This window comes from Sciurus vulgaris (genome assembly GCF_902686455.1).
Source record: "Sciurus vulgaris genome assembly, chromosome: 19".
Taxonomy (NCBI): domain Eukaryota; kingdom Metazoa; phylum Chordata; class Mammalia; order Rodentia; family Sciuridae; genus Sciurus; species Sciurus vulgaris.
This window is the reverse complement of record NC_136480.1, coordinates 21,307,462-21,325,806: the sequence shown is the minus strand read 5'-3', so window position 1 is coordinate 21,325,806 and position 18,345 is coordinate 21,307,462. Positions and strand designations below refer to the sequence as shown.

Below are 18,345 nucleotides of genomic sequence, written 5' to 3'. Positions count from 1 at the left end.
ACTGCGGTGGCTTGCGGCTACACGGGCTTCCTGTTTGAGAGCCAGGCACACACAGACTTGGTCCAAGCCACTACTGACAGCTAATAATGCATCTGTTGAGACCACCCACATAATCTGAGGGTCTGGTTCTGCATGCTGATTCAATTCTGGTTTCTCCATCTCCTGTCACTGCTAGGCCATCACACAGTCCCTTGACAGTAGCTGCCGAGGCTCTTTCCATCTTGATAGTCGACTCGCCCCTCTGTACACAGCCTGCGTGGGAGAGGAGTAGCAGAGATGGAGGAAAGAAAAAAACGAATAAACATGCAGAGTTTCAAATCAGCCAAAGGAGGCCAGCTCTTGCAGCATCCCGAGTCACGGCCTCGGGTTCGAGACAGTAAGTGGCACCTTGTGGTGGTCACCTCTGCCTTCTCCTGACCTACCACAGTGACTGCCACCAATATGTTCGATTAATATGATCAATAAAACAGAGCAGAAACTCTCCAGTTTGGAGGCACGAGACTCTGGCTGTGAATCCATCTGCCTCCCCGGAGGTCTGACTGAGCAGGTCTGCAGTTGCATTTTAACGAGCCCGGCCTGGTGGCCCTGACACTGGGATGCATGCACCCGGTGCAGCAAAACTCGGTGAGGCAGGATTGGTGGCGGTACGTGATGGCTCACCTTTGTGACCCAAAACAGAAGCTGCACAACCTCACTGAGCACCTGCTGGGTGCCGGGCACCTCACTGTGCACTCCCAGAGTCGCAGACACGGCCAGCAGAGAGTCTTGAGTCAAAAGGGAGGGATGAAGGGGACAGTGACCCTCCACGGCACAAGTATTAGCCTATAAAAATGCTGTGGGAAAGCCAGAGGGGAACAGAGGCCACAAGGATCATGGCGGAGGGCCGGCAGGCTGTTGGAGGAGGCAGGGCAGGTTCTTTCTCAGGAAGACAAGGGGGCGAGAGGCACCCTAGGCAGCAGGAACCTCAGGAGTAGAACTTTCCAACTGCCACGTTCTCATCTGAGAAAAGGGCCAGGGGTCTGCTGTGGGCTCTGCCTGCGTGCGGGACTGGTGAGGGACTGGCTTGCAGGTTTAAAACAGCAACATATGTGAATTTCCACTATGATCTATAAGTCCATGATTTTCCTAAAAAATTCTACCACTGCTCAGAGCTGCTCTGGAAGAGTCCAGGTCCAGAACCCTCTCCTCTCCACCACCTGGACCACAACCTGTGACAGACACACCTCGGGTGGCCAGAGACACAGTTAGGCTCCAGAGTGTGGCAGGGAGAGGAGGTTTGGAGCAAGAGCAGGAGCAGGGCAGAAGGCCAGCAGGCCAGCCTGGGTGGGGGCACCCGACGGGGGAAGAGCAGGGAGCAGGCAGGTGGCCACGCAGGCTGTGGGCAGCTAGGGCTGGTGATGACCAGGGCCTGCACGCAGGGGGATGCAGAGGAGGGAATGGCTTTCATCCGGGCAAGGTCTCAAAGGGTCGGACACAGCTCGGAGCAGAACACCCAGGACAGAAGATTCGAGGACCACATGGAAATCCCAACTTGGGAAGACAGAGGTTGTGGTGCGACTTTACCACACCGTAGCAGGACAGGAAGGGGGTGGAGAGAATCCCGCTCAGTTACTGATGATCAGGACAGCGTTTCAAGTGTCTGTGGACCTCCTTGGCTCTGGGAAGTGTCCAGAACTGAGAAGGGAGCCAAGGACCAGAGGCGGAGCTGTGCCAATCATCACCAGGGGGCCATGAGCCCCGTCACTGCACCTGGGAAAGGCAGCACTGCCGGGGTGGCATCCAACACCCCGAGAACTGCCGGCTGACCTGTGCCGGGCTGGGGGCTGAGGAGTGAGCAACAGGCGCCGAGCTCAGGTGACTCCAGCTGACATTCCAGTGACAGATGACCAGCAAATGGTGGGGACACCACAGACAAAATGCAACAGGTGGGGCCAGGCATGCATGTCCGGGAAGGCCTCACGCAGAAGAGACACGTGAGCAGAGTGGACCCAGCCGAGGACTGGGGGGAGGCAAAGGCCACGGGGGATGCTGGGGAGAGAGCAGGGTCCTGGTGAAGGGGAGGCAGGGAAACAGGAGCCAGGCGGGAAGAGCAGAGTCCTGTGGCTATGGGGAGCCCTTCTGGCTTCTGCTCTGGGGTCAGGGTGGATGACCCCAGGTCTGGGGTGGAGCCACCAGAGGCTGGAGGCGTTGCTCTCTGCTCCTGCCTGAGCTCAGAGGGACAGGAGCAGGCCACGCAGGAGGTTCCCACAGGTGTTGGGCTGGATAGGACCAGACTCCCTCACGGGGACAAGCAGGAGGAGCTGGATCCACAAAGACCAGCTTCAGCTGGAGTGGAAGCCCCGAGGCGGGCCGAGAGCTCTAGGGACAGCCTGCCAGCAGAGTCCTCAGAATGACTTGGAGTGGGGGGACACAAGGTGCCCGGGAAACCCAGGGAAGCAGAGTGGCCTCCAGGACCGAGACAGGGCAGGACTATAGATATCAGGAATGGGGGAGAAATCTCATCCTCTGCCCCAACCCAAAATGCTTCATCCTACGTCTCTCCCTTTAGAAAAACAAACAAACAAACAAAAAACCCCAAGAGTTTGCTGGAGTTGACTCCTGAACATGCACAGGACTTCAACGAAGCCTTCACCCATTCACCCAGCGCCGGGAGTGAATTGAGGAACTCAGGCGGCTGCTGAATTCACCCAGTTGCTCCAGAGCCTGCAGCGGGGGCGTGGGAGGACCTGGTGACTCTGGAGCCTGTCAAGAACGAGGTCAGAGTTAAAACTTGTGAGCACTTCCTCCGGGCCAGGCGCCTGTGGGGTTTGCAGTCGCGGCCCTCCCCGGACCCTCAGAAGCGCCCTCTGAGCTGTACCCCATGCCTGCTCAGTTCACAGATGGCATGGGGAGGCCCGGGGCTTGCTCGTCACCACGCGGCAGGCTGGAAAGCAGGACAGGCCAGCAGGCAGCACAGGGGAATGGTAGGGAGCAGAAGCTGCAGAATCAGAGCTGAGGTCATCCGTGGTTAATGGGGCTGGGCTGCTGTGAGGGCGGCCCAGGCAAGCTCTCCTGAGACCTTCCAGGCTCCACAACGTGACTTCTAGGGGGTTACAAATGAACTCCCGGAACATGGCGTGTCCACAATCCTCCGGGGAACGGGGGCAGCTGATATAAACACAATGCATTCCCAGAGAAGTCAAAAAAGCTCGATAAAAATTATGAGATGATTGATTAGGCAAAATGAATTCATACCCACGACGTGGAAACTAATTATGACTTCTAAATGAAAATGGCCATTTCTATTCAAGACTGGACACTGGGGCAATAACATCCTTCACTTGGTGATTGACTTCAGAGGAAAAAATGTGCAATCGGCAGTAGGAAAGACCCCATTTGGGTCCTCACTAAAGTTACATGTTCTTATCTTAAAAGATATTAAATATTCCTTAAAAGTGTGTGTTGTCATATAATACTGAAATCTTAGGCCATTCCTACAAGGTGTTGTTCTGTTATGTAACTGAATTTTTTCCCTTTTTTGGGGGGGAGGAGGGGGGCACCAGGAATTGAACTCGACCACTGAGCCACGTCCCCAGCCCTTTTTCTATTTTATTTAGAGACAGGGTCTTACTGAGTTGCTTAGGGCCTCGCTATTGGTGAGGCTGATTTTGAACTGGAGATCCTCCTGCCTCGGCGTCTGGAGGTGCTGGGATTACAGGTGTGCACCGCCTCGTCCGGCTAGACTGAATTTCCACCTGCTTAAAAAGAAACTTCCTTCCTACTGTTTCCCTGGGTCCCCAGCATCCATGATTTGGAACACGGGTGGAAGTTTAGTGGGTTGAAAGCAGATACCCACTGAACAGCAGCCTGAACAGGCAGAGCTTTGAACATAAAGGCACGCGATGCGATTCTGCCACCACTCGCCCAGAGCACTCTTGCCATGGCAGAGGCTCCCCCATCCCATAACGAAAGTGAAAACAGTTCAAAAACCAGACTCCCACTTCCCGCAGCCCCGACTTATTTGGGTCTCCAGAAAAGAAACTGGCTCTGCCTGTCAACTCTCACAGGTGGGTGCTACTCCAGCAGGCAGAAGGGACTCTGCTGGTCTCCACTGTAAAACATGCCACTTTCTAAAACGTCTTGCGGTATTTCCTGTAAGGCTCTTTAAAACCGGAGCTGTCTTCTAAGTAAGTTTCTCAGAAAATCGCCGCGTACATTCCCTCTAACTGCGACCCTGGTAGACAGACTTCCACCAGTTTTTGCAAGTCTTCGGGGTCACCCTGAGGTGGCCTCACAGCCCCGGGGGGCCCAGGGGAGGGCTGTGCACCCCGAGTCTACTCCCTCCTCAACTCCGCCTGGGTCCCTGCGTGTCAGGCACAGTTCTAGGTCCTGGGATTTTGCAAGTGTCCAGAAAAAGACCTGCGCTGTGACCCTGCCCCGAAGGGAGATGTCCAGGACCCGGGAGGCAGGCTGGCAATACACAAGTTCACCTTTGCCAAATGCCCCGCTGAGGGCCCTGAAGGGAACCAAGCAGGGCAGGTGGGCGCCGCGGAGGAGAGGCGCGTGGCCGCGGGGACCCGGGGCGGTCCTGCCTTCCTGGCCAGGGCGCCGGGACCCGCTGAATGCCCAGCTCCAAGCGGCACGGGTTCTCAGGAGGAGGGAGGCGGCACAGCCGCGCCCCAGGCACAGCTGCGCGCACGGCTGTCACGGCTCAGGGGCGCCTGGGCAGCCCGGGAGTCCGCGGGCAGCAGGACAGCGCGGCCGCCCAGGACGCTCCGCCCGCCCGCCCGGGCCCGCGGCTGCCCCAGGGCGCGGAGCGGCGGCCGGGCCCCGTCGGGCCGAGACCAAGCGGCGGCTCCCGCGCCCTCACCTGTCCAGCCAGAAGGTCCAGGGCGAGTGCAGCGGCACCCCGCCCGGCTCGGGCCGCAGCGCCGACGGCGGGGCCAGCCCCGGGGGCCGGGTGGCCAGGGCCTGGGGTTCCTGCGGCTCCGGCGGCTCCCGGGCCCCGGCGGGGGGCGCGGCGGCCGCGGGCAGCGCCATCTTCTCCGCCCAGCGCGGACCAGCGCCGCTGAGTCACCCGAGCGCCCGCCCCGCCCCGCCCCGCGCCGCCCGGACGGCCAGGGCTCAGCCACCGGCTGCGGAGGACCAGGGCGCGGCGCCACCGCCGCCTGCAGCCCGGCCAGCGCACGGCCACCAGGCCCGCGGCACCCGAGCCCCCAGGGCACCGGCCCAGGCGCCCTACAGAGGCAGCCCCGCTGGGGGCAGGCGAGTCTGCTGAGCTCCCCGCCGGCCCCAGCGACGGGCGGCCAGGCACTGGCGGGGCTCAGAGGATGGAGGGGACAGAAGACGGCCAGGGGAGGGCTCTGCAGCCTGCAGGAGGTCAGCAGGATGGAACGGCAGGCCACAACAGATGGAGGCGCGGATGGAGGGGTGGGCGGAGGCTGAGACTCACATGGTGCAGAGGAGGAGGGACGGAGACAGACCGGCAGTCTAAAGGAGGGACGGGAAGGCTGGCAGATGGCTGGAGGGAGGAAGGAGGGATGGCAGCATGGAAGGGCAGATGGAAGCACAGTCGGACGTGACAGCGAGATGGAGAGCGGGCACCAATGGCCAAATGGATAGGGGCTCCAGTGCCCAAGATGGCAGACAAAGGGCCAGACAGACAGAGGGTGGACCAGACGGACCACTGACTCAGGCAGGAGGTGCAGCAGACCAGCATTGCACAGGGCGACAGCGAGCTCCCTACTTCAGCTGATCTGAAGGGAGCAGAGCCTCCTCCCCAACTCGGCGGAGTCACCACGTGGCTCCGACCTGGCCCAGAGTGTGGCCACTTCCAAGGAGGGCCTGACCAGCCACGGTTCTGCAGGCCTGCCCATGCACGGCAAGAGGACCGAGAGGGCCATCCTGAGCAGCCCTGCCCCAGGTCGGTCTCTCCCTTTCAGAGGAAAAGCAGGAGGGAGCCGTATGAACTCTGTGGGGGCCCGGACAGCCTCAGACCTTGCGCTTCTGCACGGTCCTCTCTGTCCTGGAGCCGAGAGGGAGGAGTTGCCTCCCCTGGATTTTCTACCTGGCCTAGGGCACATTCTGCTCCTGACTTGAAGGTCGACTGGGAGGGGGTAGCAGAGAAACTTGGCAGGACAGGCCGTCCTGAGTCCAGGGTGGGTGCGCTCCCCAAAATGACCCAAGGCGGCATACTACGGCAACAGAAACGGGACGATGCTTTGCCATCCCTGCTTCCAGCGGAACCTTCTAGCAACCTAAGATGCCAGAAGCAGCAACGTATTTTCTAAAGTCCTTCCGGTACAGAAATCATGGGCTCCCCTGGTTAGACACACTATTGTTGTCTAATCTCTCCTTTTATTTTTTTTCAAGAAAACACAAATATGGCATCCTTTAGGCTGCTCTGAGCGCTTTACCCTCTTAATTTGTCTAATTACAACAATCCAATGAGGAAGGTATTAGTCACCCTTCTTACGTATGAGGAACGGAGAGGTTAAGTTAACCTAAAGGTCACACAGCTAGTAAATGGCAGAACTGGGATTTGAATACCCGGTGTTCAGACTCCAGATTCTAGGCTTTCAACTGCTGGAAGCTAATACCTAGGTCATAAAAATGAGTCTTGGCTAGTAGATCTCCCTTCCTCTCAAGATGATCAGTCTTCCTGCCCAGAGGAAAGTGCTATTAATAGGTTCCCTCCAGAGAAAGGTAAGTATGTACCTAAAAGCACATAAGATTGTACCTCTACAACCTTTTAGTATTAGAAATAAAATCATTTAATACCTACGGTGCCCCTTCTTCTCTTATTAAACATTCTTTGAAGATATTCTATATCCAAACGCTGACGTCCTCTTAAGGACTGCAAAGTAATTCACTGTACAGAAGTAACACAGCCAAGCCCAAGAACCACGCCACGCACAACCAGTCGCAAAAATGGCCCAGGAATGGCGTCAAGAAACCCCCGTCACAGAGATATGGGTCTCTTAAGGGGCGGACCCCAAGTTCCTGAGAAATAGCCGTTTTGCCAAGAAGCACAACAAGAAGGGCCTGAAAAAGATGCAGGTAGACAACGCCAAGGCCCTGAGTGCACGTGCCGAGGCCATCAGGGCCCAGGGAAAGCCTGAGGAGGTCAAGCCCAAGATGCCAAAGGGCGCCAGCCGCAAGCCCGATCACCTTGCCTCGCTTGCCCATCCCAAGCGCAGGAAGCGTGCTCATGCCCACAGGGCCAGGGAGCGCAGGCTCTGCCCGCCAAAGGCCAGAGCCCAAGCCAAGACCCCGGCAGCAACTCCAGCTCCGGTATCAGCCTCGGCTCGAACTCAGGTCCCTGCGACGGCTCCGTAATAAAACCCTCTACTGGTGTGAGCCCTGAGCCCTGTCTGTGGGGACTGGTGCCCTCCGTGCTGTCTGTATAGATAGATCCAGAGGCAGGAAGAAAAGAAGAAGTACCAGGGCCCTCAACATTCACGCGGTTTTGTCCACTATCTTCTGCACACAGTCGCCGTGAGCATGTTTATATGTATGTCTTTCTTCACCAGAACAAACAGCTCAGGGTGATCGGAGAAGCAGAATTGCTGGCTGCGTTAGAACACTCGACACATGCTGCCACACTCCGAGCAAAGTGTGCACAAGTTCCCGGGCAGCTGATTCACAAATCGCGGTCGACTGTGACAGCTTATCCTGAGTGACATTTATCCCATTTCTAAGGCACTGGCAAAGGAAGTTTTGCTTTCTGATGATGAAAAAACTAGTCAAATTGTCAAAGTTTCGTTCTTCCTCAGGCCCTTTAAGGATGCACTCAGCAAGGAAGGACCCTTTTAATTCCCTTTTCTCTGTGGGCTTCTACAAAAGAAAGTGGGGACCCATGATAAATTCTTTTCAGAGCTTAGAAATAGCAACGGTTGTATTGAAAAGCAGTTATATGTCTCCTGCGGATTTTGCTCCGGCTTCCAGGAGGCTCAAAATTCTATCGGCTGCTCAATCAGAGCATCAGGATTAACCAATGAAGATGCATCACTAGCTGGGCGTGGTGGCACACGCCTGTGATCCCGGAGACTCGGGAGGCTGAGGCAGGAGGATCGCGAGTTCAAAGCCAGCCTCAGCAAAAGAAGCATCACTGTCTTGATGTCTCTTCCTAATTCTATCAGAATCACCTGTCTCTATGCACCTTCTACTGTGAAGCCCTCAGGTCTCTTTGGGAAATTGATGGTATATAATTAAATAAAATATAAATGAGCTTAACATGAGTCACAGAGGTCAGACACCAGGGCTCAGGGGACAGGCCTGGGGGAACCAGGGGCCCGCTCTCATTCCCTTCCTGCCTGGCATGAGAGACGCTTGGAATTATTCCCATGGTTCTCTAGGATCATTAAAAGAGAGTCAGTTGGGAAAATTCCCTCGCCTTCCCCTCTCTGCAAGTGGATGGCGGCAACGCGGGTTTCCAGGCAGGAGGGGTTGTGGAGACCGTCTCAGCAAACCTGTCTTCACGAGCAAGGAAACTGAGGCCAGGGCGGTGAGCTGACTTACCTGAGGCCACCGCTCTGGGAGGTGAGGCGGGCCTAGAAGGCAGGCTTGAGGTCCTGGCCAAGGCGCTGCCCCACTGCATAACCCGCCGGGCGGACGGCTTGGGGTGGCAGGAGAGAGGAGGAGGTGACCCCACAGCCCCTAGCAACGAAAACAACAGAAAGGACTTGAGGCACTCATAAATAATTAAGCAATTAGCTGCAGCAGCCCCTCCCCTCCCCTCCAGCACCAGTCACCAAGGCAACTTGGGCAGGGTGCCTGCCGGTTGCCTAGTAACAGTGTGGTCTGTTCCCCTGACATGCTCTCTAGGCATCCAAGGATTTGAGATCCAGGAGGAACCTGACACAGGGATCACTATTCCAACACCTTTATTTTCCAGCTGTGGAAACGGAGGCCCAGAGAAGCTGGGTAACCTGTCCAAGGTCACACAGTGACTCAAAGGCACAGTCGGGTTCCATTTCCAGGTCCTCCACTGCACTAGGGCCGCCTTGGGCAGGGCACACGTGGAGGCGAGGAGGAGATGGCTCCACAGTTACTAGAAGAAGGAGAAAGTCAGAGCCGGTGAGCAAGCAAGCAGGAGGCAGAGACCTTGAGAGCGCGCACGCAATTAGCAGGAGCTGGAAATCCCACCAGCGCGACTTTCATCATTACCATGGCAACGTGGGCGAGGCGGGCGCTGGTTGCCTAGTAACAAGTGGTCCTCTCTCTTCCACTCACATCCTGCTCCCTGGGATGTCTGAGGAACAGAAGGATGCTGGGGCGGGGTGGGAAGGCCTTCTCCTCTAAGCCACCAGGAGGCCGAGGTGCAGGGACACTGAGCCAGTCCATGGCCACAGAGCTGGCGAGTGACATTCCTCCGTTGATGACCTGTCACAGCACTGCAAGAAGCGGACCTTGCCTCGCTCATCAGACAGACTTGGGACATGCTGGAGGTCTTGAAGGAGGTTCCCCTCATGTCTAACCGGGGGCACCTGGTGAGTGACAGGAGCAGTTCCTGAACGCCCCGTCTCTAAGGCAGAAGACCCAAGGCAGAGCTCACTTCTCCCGAGCCTCGCAGGGTTCCTATGCTCTCTGTGCCTCAGTCTCCACACCTGAGGAACAGGCACCCGACAGTCCAGAGCTCCAGAACCACCATCGAGATCAGAAGAGAAGTGTGGCTGGGCGCGGTGGCCCACGCTGTCATCTCGTACTCAGGAGGCTGAGGCAGGAGGATGGCAAGTTCAAGGCCAGCCTCAGTAACTTAGTGAGGTCCTGAGCAACTTGGTGAGACCCTGTCTCGAAAGAAAATATAATCAAGGGCCGAGGACGTAGCTCAGTGGTTAAGCAACCCCGAGTTCAATCCCTTGTATCAGGGAGAAAAAACCATGCACCTCGAGGGCCTGGTGTTCAGTAAGGACACGGTGAACACCACGCGTCACTGATCCACATCCGGTACACACTTGCTGCGTGCCCGCCGTGCAGCTGCCCCAGCGCGGGCTGGAGACTCACCCGTAAGCATGACCACGACAGAGAGCAGGCATCGCTGCCCGGCCGCCATCACAGGTGCGTGTGACTCAGTGTCCGCTGCACGGCGGCGGCAGGGCCCGCTGGCAGTGTGCTGCTCACGTCCTCGGCTCCTCTGAGCCTGAGAAGTTTCCTGTTTACAGGGTGCGATGCTGTGAATACGCAGCTCTGGCTTCTCCGTGGGAACTCTGTTTTCCTTTCTGCTTAAAGCACTCAAGGAAAAAGGCGGCAGTGGCCACTAGATGGCGGAGCCCAGGCCGCTAGGGACAGCAGCGCCCGCGGGCACAGGCCCAGGCCTCCAGCAGCGTCGGAGGTGGTCAGCTGGGCCAGGGCTGGGAGGCGGCCCGGGGACCCTGCGGCTCAGGGCGGCCTGCGGTGATTCCTGAGTGAGACCGATCTCAGCTTCAGACAGGACCCTGCTGCGGGCAAGTCGGAGACCCCCAGCGGTCATCGGCCAGGCAATCATCGGCCAGGCGGTCATCGGCCAGCTCAGCCCCAGACTTCATGGGGGACACGGTCACTCCAGGAGCTCTCTCTGTGCAAGCTGCCGGGAGGCAGAGCTCAACCGGTTGGCTGGGTCCTGAGGACCCCGGGGGTCTGGTCCAGACGAGGAAGGGACGCGGTACAGGAAGTGACATGGTCAGCGCCTGCATGGAGGAAGCTGGTCTGCAGGGTCACTGGGCGATGGGCCGGGGCCGGGCCTGCTCTTCAGAGCTCCGTCCTCCTGGGCCAGCCTCCTTGGGATGGCCCTCCTTCTTCGTTCCTAGATGGCCACGACGCCCCGCGGCCAAGCCGGCGCCCCTGCTCTGCTGCCATGCAGCTGCCCGGCAACAGCGCCCAGGCACCAGATCCACCGGCCCTGACAAGTGCCACCATGGCTTTTGACAGCTCCCAGGACCAGGCCGGAAGTCCTCCCAGTGCCCACGGGGTGTGGTACCTCCCAGACTGCTCTGGGGCTGCGGGCACCGCACTCGCTGCTGCCTCCACTCCAGCGCAGGCTTGTCCTCTCCCACGCTGGCCTCTTGCTCATCTCTGCACCCCTATGCCTGGCACAGGGTGGGTCACACCGCTGGCACCAAGATGTGTTCGGGAGAACATCTGGGCATCATTTGTTCAGTTATCCCACTCCTTGGTTTATACCCAAAGGACGTAAAATCAGCACACTACAGTGACACAGCCACACCAATGTTTATAGCAGCTCAACTCACAACAGCCAAGCTATGGAACCAACCTAGGTGCCCTTCGACAGAGGAATGGATAAAGGAAATGTGGTACAAATACATAGTGGAATATTACTCAGCCATAAAGAATGAAATTATGGCATTTGTCAGTAAATGGATGGAGCTGGAGAATATCATGCTAAATGAAATAAACCAATCCAAATATTTCTGTCATCTTATTTCTGGGCTCACAGCTGGAGGACAAAAATCTCCAGCCCAGCATGCAGAGTCCTTCACAGCTGGACCCACCTTTGCAGATACACTGCACGCATATTTCCAAATACGTTTTGGCGCGTGCGTGTGTGTGTGTGTGTGTGTGTGTGTGTGAGAGAAAGTATTACATACACATATTTACATGTACTTGCAAATACCTAAGTATATGTTAAATATATGTATTTGATAAGGTGTGTATGGAAATACGATCTATTTCTAAACAGATCTGCCCCGTCCCTGGGTGCGTCCTCAGTTTCCACCACAGCAGCTCCTGGCAGGGCCTGGTCCCTCCTGCTCTGCGCAGCACCTGGCTCCCAGGAGGACCAGCCCCTGAGGCCGTCAGGACGCCGCAGCCCCCAGGTCTGCACACTCCACACCCATTCCCGTGTCCTGCCTGAGACCTTTCCCCTCTTCTCTGTGCGTCCACGTCCTCTGAGCTTTGCCAGGGTCCACGTCCATCACCTGCAGCTTCGACCAACACCCTCCGCCGGTCACGGGCTTTGGATCCAGCCGTGGTCACTGACGCCTGCGGACAGCCCAGCAAGCAGGTGCCGCAATCAGTGGGCGGGGGACGGGCTGGCGGGCCTCAATAGGGTCTTCAGTAAGTCTCAAAAGACAGGAAGAGATGGACGGTAGGGAGACAATGTGATCCGGGAACCGTCCACGCGGGGCAGCCATCGGTATGGAGGAGTCCACCCTCTGAGCCCCCTGCCCGGCTGCACCACAGGCCTGCAAGGTGCCCGCCCCACCCTGCGGGTGAGTCAGGACAGGACGCAAGGTGAGGCCAAAGGTCAGGCGCGCCATGTCTCCTTGGCTCCGCTTCCTTTCCACTCTTCCTGGCGGGGACAACCCTGCCTCTTCTCTGCTGCGAGAACCAGACTGTTACCCTTTGCCCAGCACGGCGAGGTCTGACCAGCTTGTTGAGTGCGCAGCATGAGCCACCATCCCGATTAGCCTTGCGCTGTGCTGCTGCGACCACTGGAGACCCAGGTTCCAGTGCCCAGTTCAGGAAAACCCCTGAATCCTGGCGACCTAGAATGGCTGGCAGCTAGGAGTAGGTCTGCAGAGCACTGCCCGCCCCATGTCACGTGCTGATGTCCTGGTACAGGGGGACTGGGCCAGCGAAAAACAGCAGAGCCCAGGGAGGGACTCTCGCCATTTTGAAGACTCAGTTTTAATACCTACGTCGATCTTGGGGACAGCACCACCACCAAGAACATCCCCCACAGCATGGCCACATTTGCTCCTGCAGCCTCCAGGGCCGAGGCCTACCAGGACCCCAACGAACAAGACAGAAACCCACCCAGAAGCAAAAAGCCAAGAAGTCACATTCCAGGGCCCAGGGCATTCTTCAGCCTTGGTTGTGCTAACGGCCCTTCTGTGAAATTAAAAACAAAACAACAAAAAACAGATTTCTCATCAAAGTATACCTTTTCCACCTGCTTTTTAAAATGAGAAGTAATCATAAAGCCGGGATCAGTGGTCCATGCCTGTCATCCCAGCGGCTCAGGAGGCTGAGGCAGGAGGATCGCGAGTTCAAAGCCAGCCTCAGCAAAAGCGAGGCCCTAAGCAACTCAGTGAGACCCTGTCTCTAAATAAAATATGAAATAGTGCTGGGGAGGTGGCTCAGTGGTCAGGTGTCCCTGAGTTCATTCCCCAGTCCCCGCCCTCTACAAGTAATCATTAAAAAGAGGAAATTTTAAGAAATTCACAAAAGAAATCCGCACTTAGAAAATATCAGCTTCATCAACATACTCAGCAACAGTGTGGCCAGTTGCCCGTCTGTCCCTCTGCACGCCCAGCCTGAGCTCCTGGGGCGCAGCTGACCATGCAAGCCTGGGAGAATCTTGTAAGCCATGGTCACGCAGTGAGTGACCTTCCAGACCACACTTTACCCAGGCCTGGATCGGAATGCCTCGTACACTGTTTATTTCTTAAGAGCTGAGTAGGCTAAAACTTGAGAAGCCATTGTCAACTGATGGGCCAATCAGAAAGGAAAATAGGGCTTGGTAGCTAGCTCAGTTGGTAGAGTGCTTACCTTGCAAGCCCATGGCCCTGGGTTCAATCCCCAGTACCAAAAAAAAAAAAAAAAAAAAAAAAAAAAAAAAAAAAAGAAAAAGTCTTTGAAATGAAGCCACATTATTTGTTTTAAGACACATTGCATGAATTTTTCAGGACCCTTATCACTGCGCAAAGTGCTACATTAGGAACCAGGAAGATACTTTACAAGTGTTTAGGCAAAGACACCCCTGCAGTTACAGAATCCCTGATCTATTATCAAGACTACAAGCAACAATAAATGCTGGTCAGGATGTAGGGAAAAGGTTCATTCATATGTTGCTGGTGGGACTGAAAATTGGCATCCATTATGGAAAGCAGAATGGAGATTTCCAAGAAAACTTGGAATGGACCCACCATTTGACCCAGCTACCCCACTCCTCAGTTTATACCCAAAGGATGTAAAATCAGTACACTACAGTGACACAGCCACACCAATGTTTATAGCAGCTCAACTCACAACAGCCAAGCTATGGAATCAACCTAGGTGACCTTCAACAGAGGAATGGATAAAGAAAATGCGGTACATATACACAATGGAATATTACTGAGCCATAAAGAAGGATGAGATTATGGCATTTGTCAATAAATGGATGGAGCTGGAGAATATCATGCTAAGCAAAATAAACCAATTAAAAAAAAAAAAAACCCAAAGGTCGCATGCTCTCTCTGTTATGTAGATGCTGACACACAATAAGGGGTGGGGGGCGAACAGAAGTTAATGAGACAAGGGGAATGAAGGGAAGGGAGGTGGGATGAGAACAGGAAAGACAGCAGATCGAATTGGACAGAACTTTCCTGCGTTCATAACGCAAGACATGGAAAATGACAAATCCCAAAGCAGTGTGGGCCGGGAAGAGGGCGCGAGGAAGCAGACGGCACCTCCTAAGACTGACCCTTCCCAGGGGAGGACCATCCATCAAGCCTCAAAGGGCCGTCTCTGGGAGGAGGCGAAGCACTGACCCTTCCCCAAATAAACCCTTTCCCAGTGACGGTGCAGTGGGGCCCTGGGGGAAAGAGATGAATGGAGAGCGCTGACCCCAGACCCTCCGTTCTTCTCCGGGTCAAAATATCGCCCAGTACAAGCAAATCTGGAGCAGAGTCCTGAGCGCCACCTGACGGGCTCTGTCAATACCCAGGCCGCCCTCGGCGTAGCCGGTGAGCACGGACCCCCTTCCTCAGCGGCTCACCCTCCACCAGGAGAGCGGGGCCATCTGACGTGGGACTCCATCGCGAGGAAGCCTGCCCGGGTCTGTGACCCTGCCCCGCTGGACATCCTGTGCTGACGCATGAAGACATGACCAGAGAACCTCCACAAGGAGGGGCCGTTAGAGGAGGCGACACTCCACGTGGGGCCAGGATACGCCAATCAGAGCACTCCGCGATTCCCTCTCCCCTCAGTCAGAAAGGCAGGTGTCAGATACAAGCACAGTAGGCGCAGGCCAGGACTGGGGAACAGGCGACCCGCAGGGCTGCTGGGGGTGCAGGCTGCTGCCGCTGCTCTGGAAGGCGGTGAGGGGACTCCTCAGAAAACCCTGACTGGACCCAGCTGTCCCTCTCCTCGGTTTATACCCAAGGGGCCTAAAATCAGCACAGTACAGTGACGCAGCACATCAATGTTCACAGCTGCTCACTGCACAATGGCTAGATGTGGAACCAACCTAGATGCCCTTCAACAGATGAATGGATAAGAAACTGTGGGGTGTGTGTGTGTGTGTGTGTGTGTGTGTGTGTGATTTTCCATGTTCCATCATATGGAATATTACTCAGCTTTAAAGAAGAATGAAATTGTGGCATTTGCTGGTAAATGGATGGAGCTGGGGAATATCATGCTAAGCGGAATAAGCCAAACCCCAAAACCAAAGGTCAAATGTTTTCTCTGACAGGCGGAAGCTAATTCACAATGGGTGGGGAAGGGGCGTGGGGTGGGAAGGACGGTAGAACAAATCCCACACGATGACCTCATGTACATGTGTGACTGCGTGAGCCACGTGGTGCTACAGGATGTGCAATCAGACAAATGAGCGATTTACTCTGTTTATGTGTGATCTATCAAAACACATAAACGCATTCTACTGCCGTGTACAACTAACTAGAACGAGTAAAAAAGTTTAAAAAAATATACTGTACTGTCATGTCTACCTAAAAAGGATTTTTAAAAAAGAAGAAAAAAAAATCCCTGTCCTTATAGGGTCTGGCCCCCACCCCCAGCCCCCACCAGGACCACAGACTCCTCTTCTTGGCAGATTCTCAAAGATGCCCCAGAGATGACGGAAAGCAGCGCCTGTTTTGTGTCATCATGGAACCAGGGACCTAAGATTCTCCTTGAAGATCACCTACCATATTCAAGTACTCAGAGCCATGCAAGAGAATCTCGCACGGGGAGCGGAGGCAGGAGGTGGGGCAGGCGCACCTGGTGGCCCACAGGGACTCATGGTTTCAGGTCACCCTGTGCCCGAGTGATCTTAATGAGAGACTCTGCCTTCATCAATAAGCCGGCTATTTCCCAAACAAAACAATAAGGAAACAAAGCCCCAAGTCCCCTCCTGTCTCCACCAGCCGCAGCTGGACACCCCCACTACCCAGCGGCGCCGAATGCCCCAGCTCCTCGTCTCTCTCATGGTTCCGCAGGGCCGTGAGGTGCAGCTGCTCGCTGGGGTATTTCCTTAGGAGTGACTTAGCCTCCGTGGTGCCGTAGCCTCTGATTCCCAGAGGCTCAACGTAGGCACACGCTGACATTCAAGTGCTCTTAGAAAACGTGGGCTCTAGCTGGGGTCGGGAGGAACGGGCCCACGCTGACTCCAACTCTGGTGCCACCAGTACTGACTGTCGTTGACTGTGATCCTGGAGGTGGATGAGCACCAAGTCACTCTGTCCTTTCAGAATCCAGCAACGTCCTCAGAACTACACTCTGAGTTCTCCTGAACGTGGCTGGCAGCCTGTTGTGGATGCGAGGTGTCCCCACGCTCCCGTGTCAATGCAGGAATGTGGGGGGAGATGGCCTGGCCGGACTCCGAGCTGGGCCTCATCGGCCATCCTAGTTTGAATGGACTCACTGGGTGGTGATTGGGGACCTGGCTGGAGGAGGCGGGTCCCGGAAGGAAGTGCCCCTTCCATCCTTCCCTGTCTGTTTCCCGGGCACCAGGGGCTGAGCAGATTTCCTCCTCCAGGCCCTTCGGCCACGATGCGCTATCTCACTGAGGCCCAGAGCAATGGACTTGGCCAGCCATGGACTGAGCCTCTGAAGCCACGCACCAAAGCAAACTTGGCCTCCTCTAACTTATTCTCATTGGGTATTTCGGTCCCAGCCACAAAAAGCTGACTACCATACATCTCTAAAATGCCCGACGTTCACATTTTCCTTATCTTATTGGACTAAACTATTTTGTGACATTAAATATAATCTTGTCAATAAAAGGCAATGCCATATTCTTCACATTTTGCAAAAGCACAGTTAATGATGCAAATAATTCTCTATTTTTCATTCTGACTGAAAATCATTAATAAAACCAGACTCCTTGCAAGAATCGGAATTTAGCTGTGTGAGAGGGCAAACCACCCATGAAGGCCAGGTGTGAAGTACTGGTAAAGACACCAGCCTATGGCCGGTGCAGTCCAGATGGGGAAGAGCAACGGATTCACGCTTAGTAGGGTTGCACAGCATCTGAATAAGCTGCTGCGGGGTCTCTGCTGATTTCATTCAGCCAGAAGACACCAGAAAAGATCGTGACTTGCAGAGGCACCTCCATTTCCTGTGCTCAGGAGCAGGTGACCTGGGAGTCCTCTCTTTTTATCCCGAAGGGTTGACCACTAGAATGGGTTTTAGGTTTCTAACTCTCCAAACCAGCCCACATTAAAAAGAAAAAGAAAATATCCCCAAACTGAAATTGAATTATCGGAATTAAAAAAACCAGAGCCCCAGTGTTTGGTCAAGTCTTGTATCAAAGAAAGAATCCGAACCCTTCTTTCACCAGGCAAGCTGGTGAGTGCCAGTTGTCATGGCAACAGGATGCATGCCCATCACACGATGGCGGTCCAAGGAGGTGCCCATCTCCTGGGGTGGGGAGGAAGCGTTGGCTGGAACCCACTCTGTCTCTTTCAAATCTGCATGAAAACAAGCACGTCCTTCATCTTGCAAAGGACACCCGGCCACGAGCGCCACTCTCGTTGGAGAATTAGAATCACTTGCAGAAGAACTGGTGCGTAAGTGAAAAGACTCAGTGGAAACGGATCCCGCCACAGGAGCCACAGGAGCCACAGGCCCTGCAGAGGGATGGGAGGAGCCCGAGGTCAGAGGGCGCCTCCTTCGCCGTGGGCACACTCCTCCCCCCCAGCACTAGCACCTGCATCTGGCGGCAGCCCAGGCCAGCACAGTTCCCTGGACGTGCTCCTGATGTGACATCCCCACCCCACCAGCGAGGCCCTGGTTACCCACAGAGTCCCCTGGAGACCCAGAGACTGGCGATGACTGATGGACAGGCCTGTCAGCCAATCCTGAGCCACGTGGGGCCCCAGCCCCTTCTGTGGGCTCTGCTCCAGAAGCAGCCTGCAGTTCTTTCAGATCAAAGGCAACCTAGAGGAGCATCTTGTCTTTTTCCTTTGTTTTCAGGTGAAGATCATTTCTCCACCTCCCTCCGAAAAAGAGAAGAAAGTTCTGTATGTGTTTTACAGCCTAGAATGCTGAGGTCTCAAGGAAGCCCCTCTCCAAGCACTTCAGAAAACGATGATCCAAATAAAAACACCAATGGCTCCACAATATATAAAGAACTTTTAAAACTCAACAATAAGAAAATGAAGCACCTGGTTTTAAACATGAGCAGAGCCTTGAACGGACTCACCGAAGACACACAGATGG

The 18,345-nt window shown here is 55.4% G+C and overlaps 2 protein-coding genes across 3 annotated transcripts in view; one reads left to right on the top strand and one right to left on the bottom strand.

The window, feature by feature from the left end:
- The window catches only part of EIF4E3 (eukaryotic translation initiation factor 4E family member 3), a 59,508-nt gene that overhangs the window by 25,366 nt on the left and 15,797 nt on the right, over positions 1-18,345 (bottom strand). The window contains exon 2 of one of the 2 annotated variants that reach the window (XM_079122644.1): positions 8,500-8,637. Coding sequence is in view for 1 of the 2 variants with exons in the window: in XM_079122645.1 (XP_078978771.1) it covers positions 4,850-5,019 (170 nt within the window). In the remaining variant the exon portion in view is untranslated. Of the gene's footprint in view, positions 1-4,849; positions 5,054-8,499; positions 8,638-18,345 lie in introns of those variants that run through there. The other variant, XM_079122645.1, reaches the window with a different exon arrangement.
- On the top strand, positions 5,854-7,317 carry LOC306650499 (large ribosomal subunit protein eL29-like; the record flags this gene model as incomplete). Its single annotated transcript, XM_079122502.1, has 2 exons — positions 5,854-5,902; positions 6,965-7,317. The coding sequence occupies 2 exons, from the start codon at positions 5,854-5,856 to the stop codon at positions 7,315-7,317; spliced, it is 402 nt and encodes a 133-aa protein (XP_078978628.1).